Source organism: Mirounga angustirostris, unplaced genomic scaffold, assembly GCF_029215605.1.
Source record: "Mirounga angustirostris isolate CCGP_5_RB_7025 unplaced genomic scaffold, mMirAng1.0.hap1 SCAF_7, whole genome shotgun sequence".
Classification (NCBI taxonomy): Eukaryota; Metazoa; Chordata; class Mammalia; order Carnivora; family Phocidae; genus Mirounga; species Mirounga angustirostris.
In genome coordinates, this window is record NW_026991715.1 from 118,587,607 (window position 1) to 118,599,872 (window position 12,266).

General features: G+C 34.6%; 1 protein-coding gene across 2 annotated transcripts in view; it reads left to right on the forward strand.

Moving 5' to 3' along the window:
• Window positions 1-12,266, forward strand: part of HCN1 (hyperpolarization activated cyclic nucleotide gated potassium channel 1) — a 402,641-nt gene that overhangs the window by 34,421 nt on the left and 355,954 nt on the right. For both annotated transcript variants that reach the window (XR_010413284.1, XM_045903607.3), the window contains exon 2: window positions 9,139-9,562. Coding sequence is in view for 1 of the 2 variants with exons in the window: in XM_045903607.3 (XP_045759563.1) it covers window positions 9,139-9,562 (424 nt within the window). In the remaining variant the exon portion in view is untranslated. The remainder of the gene's footprint in view (window positions 1-9,138; window positions 9,563-12,266) is intronic.

Below are 12,266 nucleotides of genomic sequence, written 5' to 3' on the forward strand. Positions count from 1 at the left end.
ATTTTGAAGAAAATATGGTACTATGAAATTTATAATTATAAGCAGAAGGTAATGCTTTTAATTGAGCTTTTATTTGATCATATTCTTGGCTGTCCTTGATCATGATCCCTCATTTTAATTGGGAAAACAAGGTTTTTAAAAATATATGATGAGAAAATACTTGATGTAGCCTTGGATTTGTTTGATCTCATAACAGCCAAAGCATTGACTAAAAATATAAATACTCCACCAGACCTGATAGCTTTCATGGTATTTAATCCCTTTATCTGTACCTTGTGCCTATTTCTCTTGGTCTTCCTAGTGCAGCCTAGAAACTGGCACAGCTTTAGTACTCAGGGAATACACATGGCATTGTGCACACCAATTCAAGTTTCTGTAGCTGTATAAATAAAGTATCAATTACTGACTCTCTGAAATCTATTTGCCCAGTTCTTCTGTCCTTCCCCCAAGGATAACTTGATCTCTCTCCTTGGTGTGCCCTAGGATTGCTCTTTTTATAGGTCTAATATAGAACTTATAATATTTTATTTATTTATTTATTTATTTATTTTAAAGATTTTATTTATTTGACAGAGACACAGTGAGAGAGGGAACACAAGCAGGGGGAGTGGGAAAGGGAGAAGCAGGCTTCCCATGGAGCAGGGAGCCCGATGCGGGGCTCTATCCCAGGACCCTGGGACCATGACCTGAGCCGAAGGCAGACGCTTAACGACTGAGCCACCCAGGCGCCCCAGGACTTACAATATTTTAGAAAATACTGTTGTTTATCTTTCCTAGACTTTCTTTTCTTGAGGACTGGACTGTGTCTAATTCTCTTTGTATGCTTCATGACAAGCCTAGGAAGTAGTACGTATTTATTGATAAATTGTTTGTGCTGTGAATAAAATACAACTTCAGGATCTCCTCAGCAAATGGTCTCTTTGAATTTCTTTAATAATAGTACTTTTTAAAATGGATGAACAATTGTTTTTCTCTTTTGGAAACCCAGAGTACTTATAATGTACTATTTATGAACATGTCTTAAACTTTCTCCTATCTTAAGTACAATTTTTCATTTTCCTTTTAAGTTGAAGTTCTTGCGGTCAGAATTTATATATAATTTATATTTGCATTTCTCAGATAATACCTACTATGTAGAAGGTAGCCAATGCATATTTGTTGGAATTATTATAATGTAACCATCAGGAGAAAATATTTGGTAATAAATTTGACTTTTGCTTTCCAAAAGCTTTTTGCCTTTAGAGCATCTGAATTGACTTTGGTTTATACACTAGTGAGAGATCTTTGCAGGCCACGGCAGAAAAAGTTCAGAAATCACCTTTGAAATAGGAAATTTCATAGCTCCTTTATTTTGAAGATGTATATTACTGTATGGTAATAGGGACAGATAAACTATCATGTTTATTCTCTGGGAATGCACATAAACTCTCAGTGGCTTCCGTATTGAAAGGCACAGAAACCAAAGACCAGCCATTTAGCCGTACCTGCAGCACCGTCGTCTGCTCCCTTTAGGAGCTTAGAACTTCCCTTGTGGAAACAATTTTGTTTCCATTTCAGATAGGTAACTGATAAGGGCGGGTGCCACGTGTGGTTATGCTGCCCTACTCTGCTACCAAGTGTGTGTTTGTTTTATTTTGTTTCCATATTGCTCTTAAATCCTTGATTCATTTATTTAAGCATTGACTATGGTGGAAGGAGCATAAGCATGATAACTGGTCACGGGTTCAAAAGCAGTTTTACTCATTTCTTCCCTGCAAAAATTTAAGAACGTCCCTTAGTTGGATGGATTTCAGTTTCCTCTTAAATTTAGATAATGCTGCCAGCTCTTTGATTGTTATGCGTTTCAAATGAGACAATGTTTACAAAACACCTATTATAAATGTTACTTATACTTTATTGCCTTGATGCTGCTTTCCTTTTTAATACTCAATGAGGTAAATTATTATATACAGAAATCAGGATCTTGAACCCGTTCAAAAACTTCCATAAAATGTAAACATTTTACAGACTTGGGCACACAGTAAGTGCTTTGATACTGATTTTGAACCTTCCATCATACCCTCAAGCTAGAGCAATAATGCAAAAGATCTGTGTGGCTTTGGCAGCTTAGGCATGAACAAAGAGGATAAGGGTTTGTTGGGATTTGCAGAGTAACAAGAAACTTAGGGAAGTGACCTATATTATCAGTGACAAGAAAGATAAACCAGATAATTTGAAAACACAGGCAATGTAGCGGGAAGATTGTGGTGGCAATGAGGGAAGAATTATTCTGAAATTAAAACCTCTAACTTGAATAAAACTTAAATTAGGTATGTATTTAGACAGGGAAGAATTCACTCATCTCCTTCTTTTCAGAATTTTGCAGTGGATGGATAAAAGTATATCAGCAAATGTAAAGCCGTTAGGAGCTGATAGTCTTTTTTTTTTTTTTTTTTTGCAATTGCTTTGTATTTATTGCACTTATTCTTTTTCCCCCTTTTTCTCTCCAAATTTTTACTTAAATTCTAGTTAACATATAGTGCAGTCTTGGTTTCAGGAGTAGAATTCAGTGATTCATCTCTTATATGTAACACCCTGTACTCATCACAACACATGTCCTCTTTAATACACATCACCGCCCATCTAGCCCAATCCCTCCTCACCTCCCTCCATCAACCCTGTTTGTTCTCTGTCCTTAAGAGTCTCTTATGATCTCATTTAATTGAGCTTCAAAATAAAAATGTCTTCAGTGTCTGTGTCATGGGACTATCTCTTGGTAAAGTGCTAATATGGAGTTTCTTTTAGTCTGTCCTTGGAAATAGTTAAAAAAATGGACGTCAACTTAATGAATTTTACACTAGAGTGAATGGCACTAGAACACATTTTGACATGATCACTGACAATATTTTTATTTTCCTTAAAGGAATGAAGTGCCGAGAGTCATAGTGGAGAAAAAAAAATTTTAAAAATTACTTTGTGGTAAATCAAATGAAAATACTAAGAAGCTAAGGGGTAGTTTTAGATTGGACTTTTTAAAGTTAAGCAGTAGAAGCTATTTTATGCAGTTTGTACTCACCTTTTATAATTAATAATTTTTGTTTTATGGAAAATCTGTATGTCACCATAAAGATAGAAAACTGCAGTGTAGAACTACTTAATCTTGAGGAGTTCTTTCCTATTCTGTACCTTTTGAAGTGAAATTGCAGAGGAACAAGGAGGTAGAAAGATGTGTTTGCTTTTGCCTGGATTGGTACAGATCTTAATACCATTGTAGGGATTAAATTTCCATCCCATTAGCTCATTTTAATAAATAAGATTATCTAAATGTAATATACCTCCTACCCATCTCATGTTTTCATTGGGTAAATTGCTATGTTTACTTAAAAACCTCTAAATATCTTCAAAAATGGTTTAACTTAGTTTTGTCCATAACTTAGGCTAAACGTTCCTACAATTAGGATCTTAGCAAGGTTTTACTGTAGTAAGAAAACTAGTGTATTTGCACTTCAAATTGCCTATATTTGAATGGTCTGTGTTTTCTCATACCTTCATTCCACACTCCCCATAGACAATAAATGTGGCCTTGGAGGACATTAAGGCATTAGATCAGATAACAGACCTGATCAAGAAAACTTCTTTGCAAAGCTTAGAAAAGGCATATCCTATAAAACATCAACCCCCATATGAGTAGTCTGTAAATAGTGAGGTTTGTAAAGTGACGAAGGATGTCTGAGAACCCCTCAGATCAGAGTTCAGGTATTGGCTGCTTGAGATTTGATGCGGTGAATTGCCACTGATGTACTATAAAGAGGACATAGCATTTATGAGAAGTCTTCATTTTTCAACAGATATGTGCCCCAAAATGGGTGAAGGGGAGTTGGAGTTACAGGCTTCCAGTTATGGAATGAAAGTCACAGGGATAAAAGCTACAGCTTAGGGAGTATAGTCAATGGTGTTGTGATAGCATTGTAGGATGCCAGTTGGGGAACATAGCATAACAGACTTGTTGTTGTATACCTAAAACTAATGTAACATTTTGTGTCAACTGTACTCAATTAAAAGAGAGGATATGTATCTAATAATCAGGCTACTGGACTTTTGAAAATTAAATCAGCTTTAAATAAAATTTGAAAAATAATTGCAAGGACTGTGTGTTTAATAAAAGGTAAATCCAGCTGGACATTTGTTTATTTACTTAGATTGATAAATAATTTGGTTTACAAACATGCCCAATTTATGGTTCATATCTAAAAATATAATTTTTAGCAGCGAGTCTTAAGTGAATACTACGACAGGTTTGTCACATAATTTGACTTCAACCACAGGTAAAATAGTGGCCACATATAAATCTGGTATCATTTCAAGGATTTAATCAGAAGTTCTTCCATTCCACTTAACGAAAATATTTCTTTCATTAGAGAGGGGGAGAAGAGAATCTTTCATTCAATATTTAGACAGACAGATTTAAAGGCAAGGACCTCCAGTAGTGAAACATGGTAGTTTTTAAATTTAAGGCTTTAAGTTAGAAATATTTGGCATCAGATTATTTCAACTGGTGCAGCTATTATAAGGATCATGGGAACTCTTGTTAGGTCAGTGGGGGTTATCTTTATTTACCACAAGCCTTATAGAAGTATGCAAGTGGGTAGAAAAAAGAAAGAAGGATGATTGAATTTTTCAGTTCCTCAAAGTTTAATATCATGGACGAATCTTTACAATGCTACTTTTTCTCTTCAAAAAACTCATGGGGGGAAATAGATTCTTAACATAAAAAAATTTCTCTATGAGAAGTAAATTAAACTTACAGTTATTAGTGATACATTAATTATAATTGTAATACTATTTTATTTTGTCTATTTTATCCACTTTCAGTATAAGGTAAAATGGTTACTAGGTAATTACTGTAATTGTCAAGGCTGTTGCTTCCCAGTGAGTGCCCTCTCTGCTTTGCTGGTTTTTCAGAGGAACTTGCTGTATAACAGGTTCTGTATTCTACACTTTGCGTACATAATTGCATGCCATCTTCCTGCAGAGAAACTCAGAGTAGTGTAAGAAAATTGAAGTTCACAGCAGTTAAATACCTTGCCCAAACCCATAGAGCTAGTGGAACTGGGATTTGAACCCTAGTCTGCCTTTAAAGTCCAACCAAGATCCTTTGTCTTATTAAAAAGGATTTCTTTATACCCACTGAAGTGTATGTTTCCATTAAAAATTCAATTAATGTATCTTCTTAACTTTTGTTGTCCTAGATATTGTCTACATTACTGTAGAAGTTAAACAGAAGATAAAAATACAGTTTTGAACTTCAAAGAACTTATATCCATGAGTACTATATAGAATTGTTGAATCACTATATTGTACACCTGAAACTAATATAACATTTTATGTTAACTATTCTGGAATTGAAATTAAAAACCTAATAAAATTTTAAAAGGAACTTAAATCCAGGAATGATGGAAGAAACAAAAATAAATAATTAGTAACAAAAGGAAAAATAAAATAAGCATGCTGAAAATATATATATTGCTCTGGGGGTTGCTAAAAAAAAAAAAAACAACTAAGAAACTCAGTATCAGAACAAGACTTGAAGGGTAGGTAGAGTGCAAATAGGAAAATGAGTAAATAGACTGGAATAAACTGTATCTCCTATACGTTTACCTAGGTGAGCATGATGGCAAGGTAAGAGTAAGTACGTTCTTGCTTAAGTTATGATGTTCTTGCCACATACAGTGTTAAAGAGGAGGCTGTGAAAGGAGAAGGAGGCTGTATTATAAAGTGCCTTGAAAATCAGGCTGAGTTATTTTTACTTAAGAGAGTCATTCATGGTTTTTGACCTGGCAAGTTATGTGTTAGATAACATAACACTCTGGGACTGATGGTTAAAACTGGTCAGATTCCATAGACAGAAGACTTGAGCTATTCTAAGGAAGAACTAGTTCTGCCCAAACTAGATAACAGTGGGAATAGAAAGAGGAATGAATAGGAAAGACTATTCCATAATAACATGTATAAGACTTAGAAATTAAAAATTAAGAAAAAGGGTGAACCTGAGTATTCAAGAGACATTTTCAGAGCAAAGAGTCAAGAAAAGAAACTTGGGGGCAGGTAGGCAAGAGAGTCTCATGCGGTCAATTTTCAGGAAAATATTCTTTCCTTAAAAAACAGAAGTTATATCATACTTTTAGAGTGGGTGACAACTGTATTTTCCTTGGCTAGATAAGGAATGAATCCATGTTAACTGAAGAAAGTGTTATATTATGCAAAGTCTATAACAAGATCTGTGTTTATGTCTGTAAAATAGAGTCAGTGATACTTTAAAAGGAAATTATAAGATTTAATGGAGCTTTATATTGATAATGAGATTTCTGATGGCTTCAGACCATATTAAGTACCACTGATAAAAAGCTGTGGTGTGATAAAAATTATTGTTCCAACAATGAATAGATGGCACTTTATCCTCTTCATTTCTATTGAGTCAGAGGCTATGATAGAATATGTTTTATTTTTCTTTAAAAATATCTTCTGTCTTAATGAGAGAAATATAAAGATGTCTATAAAGTGAGTACTTTTTCAACGGGCTTCTGGCTGCTCTCCGCAAAGTTGTTTTTCTTTTGGTAAGGAAATACTAAGGTAAGGAATACTAAGTAGGCCACCAGCATTGTGTGCCATGATTTGTTATATGCTAGGATATATGATTTGCATATATTATTTCATTTAATCTGTAAAACTCTACATATTTGGTTCTATAATAATCTTCATTTTACAGATGAGAAAATTTTAGGATTAGAAAATTTAAATAACTTGTCTCCAAATTAAACAGCTGGGAAGAATTTCTAGTTGAAGATAGTTGCAGTCGGAATTGTAAAGGGCAAATGGATGAATACAACTTATACGCAGGTGTTAGAACCAAACATCCGAATGTGAGAGTGAGTAGATTTGAGGCCAGGAGTTTTCTAGGATTGCTCCAGGGCTTCTGGCTTGCAAATAAAGTATAGAGTTGTTCCATTCCCTGGCCTAGGGAACATGTGAGAAATCTACACGAGAGGGGAGATGATGAGTTTGAGCATATGCCTGCTGTGACGTGAGTGTGAGATTTGCATGGGGATAGATTCAATAGGCTGCTGAGTGGGAAGTTTGGAGGCTTGGAAGACAGGAATGGACCAGAGGTGGAGCTTTTGGGAGTCATCAGTTATGAATTAATCATAAAGATGTGGATGAGTGTATGATAATTGCTCAAAGAGCATGTGTAGAATAGAAGAGAAAAGGACTATGCGTGACACCCAGGGGAATGGCAACCTTCAAGGGGAGGGCAGAGGGATGAGCTCACAGAAGAGACTGATGAGAGTGGCCAGAAAAGTGAAAATCCTCAGGGCACACAGGGTTTCATTTTAGAGTTCAGTGATGTCACTTTTTGTGAAATAGCTATTACAATATTGCATCTCCTCTACATCTCTCCTCTGTCCTTGGTGTATCAAATGGCACATTTTGCACTTCCATTAAAAGAGGAGGGGAATAAAAGAGAAAATATGTCATTGAAATTGACAGTGCAGGATGTATGACTGATATGGGTATTTGTATGCTTGTCCGTAACTGTGTAGGTACGTTGTGACACAAAGACTGGTGAAATCTTCAAAATGAGAAACATTTACTTTTTACATAATCCTGGGGGGTGGAGACAAGGGCAGAGAAGGCCTATTATAGTTCTTTCTTACGCAACTAGTTTTATCCCAAGTCATTCATAACCAGATATGATAGTAACTTCGAAAGGTTTATGCAATTATATACCTTACCAAATGTAGCCCAAGTAGTCTAAATAGGAGAAGTAATGTAAAATAAAGAGATCTTGGTTGACAGAAATTTCTGTCATAGAAATTTACATCATTGGGGCACCTGGATGCCTCAGTCCATTAAGTCTGACTTCGGCTCAGGTCATGATCTCAGGGTCCTGAGCCCACGTCGGGCTATCATTGGAGTCTGCTTCTTCCTCTCCCTCTGCCCCTTACCCCGCTTGTGCGTGCTCTCTCTCTCTCAAATAAGTAAAATCTTTTTTTAAAAAAAGAAATTTACATCATTTATACAACAAAACTGCCAGAAGAGGATCTCTATGAGTAGGATGAAGTAACTCATGTTTCTGGAGACTATTTCATGATTATAAAGTTGTACTAGTTGATCTGCTTCTTCATTTTTATAAGTATATACTGTAACAAATATAAGTAATCTATTACCCAGTCTGTTCACTATAGTGTCAATAGACTTTAAATAAACTGCATGAAAATAACTATTAACTATATTATCCTATACTATATTTTATTGGTTTTTCTCCCAATTTTAATATAAGGTAAAAATGTTTCAAAAGGTAGCTAGTAACCATAGATGTATTGAAAATTAAATCAGAAATTTTAAGAAAGAATTATTTGTGAAAATAGTGGGAATATATTTAAAGTAGTTGTTCAGTGAAACAGTGATAAAAGTGGGAATTTTGGATAGATTCTGGTTTAAAATCTAGAATGGTCTGTTCAATTATTTTTAGCCTTAGAACAAAATTAGTTTCTCATTTCAAACTAAAAAAGAAGAAAGCGTAAATATTTGGAATGCAATGAAGCCACGGGTTAGCCTGCAATTTATGGTTGACCTAATCCGTACTCCTAGAGATAATTTATAGTACCAATATTTTTAGTGTACCAGTATTTTTAGTATTTTAGTATTTATTTTAATCATGATTGAATCATTGATCGTAATTTGACATATAAGGTACTTCAAAGCATCTCTAAAGAATCTTCACAAAAATGTTTTTTTAAGGTAGATCTTCTGGTCTGATGCTTCTTCTCCTTTATTTCCATCTATATTACATGTTAACATAGAGGAGGTTGTCTTTGCTTTTTTACCAGATAAATGGGGGAATGAGTGTTCTTGAATTTATTTCAGTAACACTTTATATCAAATAATATTTAGAATTCTATAAACACAATGCTTTGCTTTAGAAATATATTAATTTTACTTAGATTTAAATTTATAACCATTGAAGGAGTTCCTTATTTACAAAACAAACACTTTGTTCTTTTACTCATTTATTTAACCATAAATCAGTAATTTTTATTATGATGGGGGAAGAATGGTTATTGTCTGTATCTTAAAATCTGATTTTTTTATTTGTTGTAGGTTTTATTGGGATTTAATAATGCTTATAATGATGGTTGGAAACCTGGTCATCATACCCGTTGGAATCACATTCTTTACAGAGCAAACAACAACACCATGGATTATTTTCAATGTGGCATCAGATACAGTTTTCCTTTTGGACCTGATAATGAATTTTAGGACTGGCACTGTCAATGAAGACAGTTCTGAAATCATCCTGGACCCTAAAGTGATCAAGATGAATTATTTAAAAAGCTGGTTTGTGGTTGACTTCATCTCATCAATCCCAGTGGATTATATCTTTCTCATTGTAGAAAAAGGAATGGATTCAGAAGTTTACAAGACAGCCAGGGCACTTCGCATTGTGAGGTTTACAAAAATTCTCAGTCTCTTGCGTTTATTACGACTTTCAAGGTTAATTAGATACATACATCAATGGGAAGAGGTAAGATATATCTTTTACTACTTTAAAGCCACTATAGCATGAGATTGTTAACTATAACTTTTAAGATGAACACCTGTGCTATGTATAATGAGTTTTATAAAATTCAAGAAGAAAAATTCTATTTATTCCTTTTGGTGCGTAAGTGATATATTTGTACCTTCAAAGATATGGTCAAATACTGAATTTGAATCAACTGAAAAAATAGTGATTGTAAAACAGTTTTTTATGCCAATTAAGTCTCTTTTTAAAAACAAATCCTCGGGTGCCTGGGTGGCTCAGTTGGTTAAGCGACTGTCTTTGGCTCAGGTCATGATCCTGGAGTCCCTGGATCGAGTCCCACATCAGGCTCCCTGCTCAGCAGGGAGTCTGCTTCTCCCTCTGACCCTCCTCCCTCTCATGCTCTCTGTCTCTCATTGTCTCTCTCGCAAATAAATAAAATCTTAAAAACAAAAAAAAAATTAAAAAAAAAACAAAACAAAAAAAACAAAACAAATCCTCTTTAATCAACAAATGTTTATCCTAACCAATGCAATCCCTCTTCTACCATGGGAAGTTTCTTTTTATTTAATATGAATACATCAAGTACCATCTTTGACAAAGATGTGTAGGCTCTGATTGCTAATCTAGTTTGTATCATTAGTTCTATGAGATAATCTGGTCTATGTTTCCTCTAGTATTGAAGTTTCAGAGAATTTACATTTGAAGAAAACAGACACTTAAGAAGTTATTTCCAATTGTATATGTAAAGACTGATTTTAGCATAATAATTTTGCTCAGTGTTATGCTTTGCCTATAATTATTTCTTATAATTTCTCCCTATTAATTCATTTCAAAATACTGAAAAACAGCATACCCAGGAGGGAAATTATTACATAGAAAACACAAATAGTACAGTGAATAAGTATAATGAATCTGGCCAATATTTTGCTGAAGAGGGCATCTGTTGTTCTTATGCAGTTGGTGGGACCTAAAAGGGCTCACCTAACTGGAGTTTCGAAAGATCTGAGTTAAATGTATCATCACTGAGCAAAGGAGTTTATGTTCCTAATTCCAGAGTCTGCTTTGTAACCTTTTTGACTTTATTTTCCTTCTAAGTCTACTTTTTAAAATTAATTATAACCTGAATTTTGTTGTTTGCATAAAAATGAGGATCAAAAAGGCTTAGAGTGCCTAAACCTGGGCTAATGAAAGCAGTATACTGGCAATAGATTAATTATTGCTTTACTCCCTACGGAAATGCTTTTTAACATTTTTAGGGAGAATTATGTTTTGGAATTTAGGTTTAAACAAGTTCTAAAATGGAACTTTTGTGAACATTAGTTCTGCTTTCTGTGAGACTGTAGCAGTGTTTTGTGTGTGCTTGTCAATGACATTTTGGTTCCCAGGATTTCAGGAAATAACGTGCAATAATAAAACACTGCATAAGATACTGCTGAAAGGCATAAAAATGGATCATTCTTAAAATATGGATATGGATTATATGCAAAATCAAATGAAGCATTTTTGAGAAATTTGATTCATCTTGTATTATATCTCTACATAACACATTCCATCTAAAATGTAATAAATGTTTGGTTCTTAAACTTGATTATACCAGTTTGAGATTAATATCAAACCAAGATGATTATTGATAATTTTACTTAATATTTATTGAGGGCTTATTATATGTCAAATAATATATTTTTTTCCTTACATGGATTCGTTCATTTTTCTAATAATTCTGGTAGCTTGTCCAGATTTATAGAGTTATTAAAAGCTGGAGCTGGGATTCTAACCTTGGTGATCTGACTTCAGAGCAAATGCTCCTAACCACAGAACTATATAGCTTCTCACTATAACATACACTCTTTCAGTGATAAATACTTTAGTATTCACCATTTTATAGATTGCATAAGAAATTGTAGGAAGCTTATCTTAACAAAGATTGTATCTATGCAACATAAGAGTTGAGCATTTACCCCCTAAAACATGGACATGACTACTCATGGTCAAATGAGTAGCCTGTAAGAAGAAAAGTTACTGATATAAATGGCCAGGCAATTAAAAATGTAGTGGGCAATGTGACTATTTTCAATGTCTTGTGGTTTTAACCCAATTACCCTAGAGAACGGCAGCAGGATGAACAGATGGCATCCTATCAGATAAAATGGCAGGCCATGCAGTCATAGAAGAGGACACCCCTTACACTGTTGTCCTCTGGTTCCTGGCAGTGGTTGCAGTCACCTGGATCCGTGTAATGTGGTGGTGTTTTAAAAACGCCATGATATAATTCAGGATCATTAGCTCACTGCCATCATTACTGTAAAATGCAATTTAATATGCACTCACAGAAGTTTGGTAACCAAACCCATTGAAGCTAGAGTCAGGAGTTGGCAAGATCTTGCTTATAAACAAATGACCTTGATGATAAATGAACCATAAGCTCATTTAAGTAAAGAATGTTTTCTTTTCTTTTTTTTTCTTTTTATTTATTTATTTGACAGAGAAAGAGATAGCAAGAGCAGGAACATGAGCAGGGGGGAGTGGGGGAGGGAGAAACAGGCTTCCCGTGGAGCAAGGAGCCCAATGTGGGGCTTGATCCCAGAACTCTGGGATCATGAGCTAAGCCGAAGGCAGACGCTTAACGACTGAGCCACCCAGGCGCCCATGAAGAATGTTTTCTTGATTATATGATACCCCCACATAAAATCACATATAGCATGGT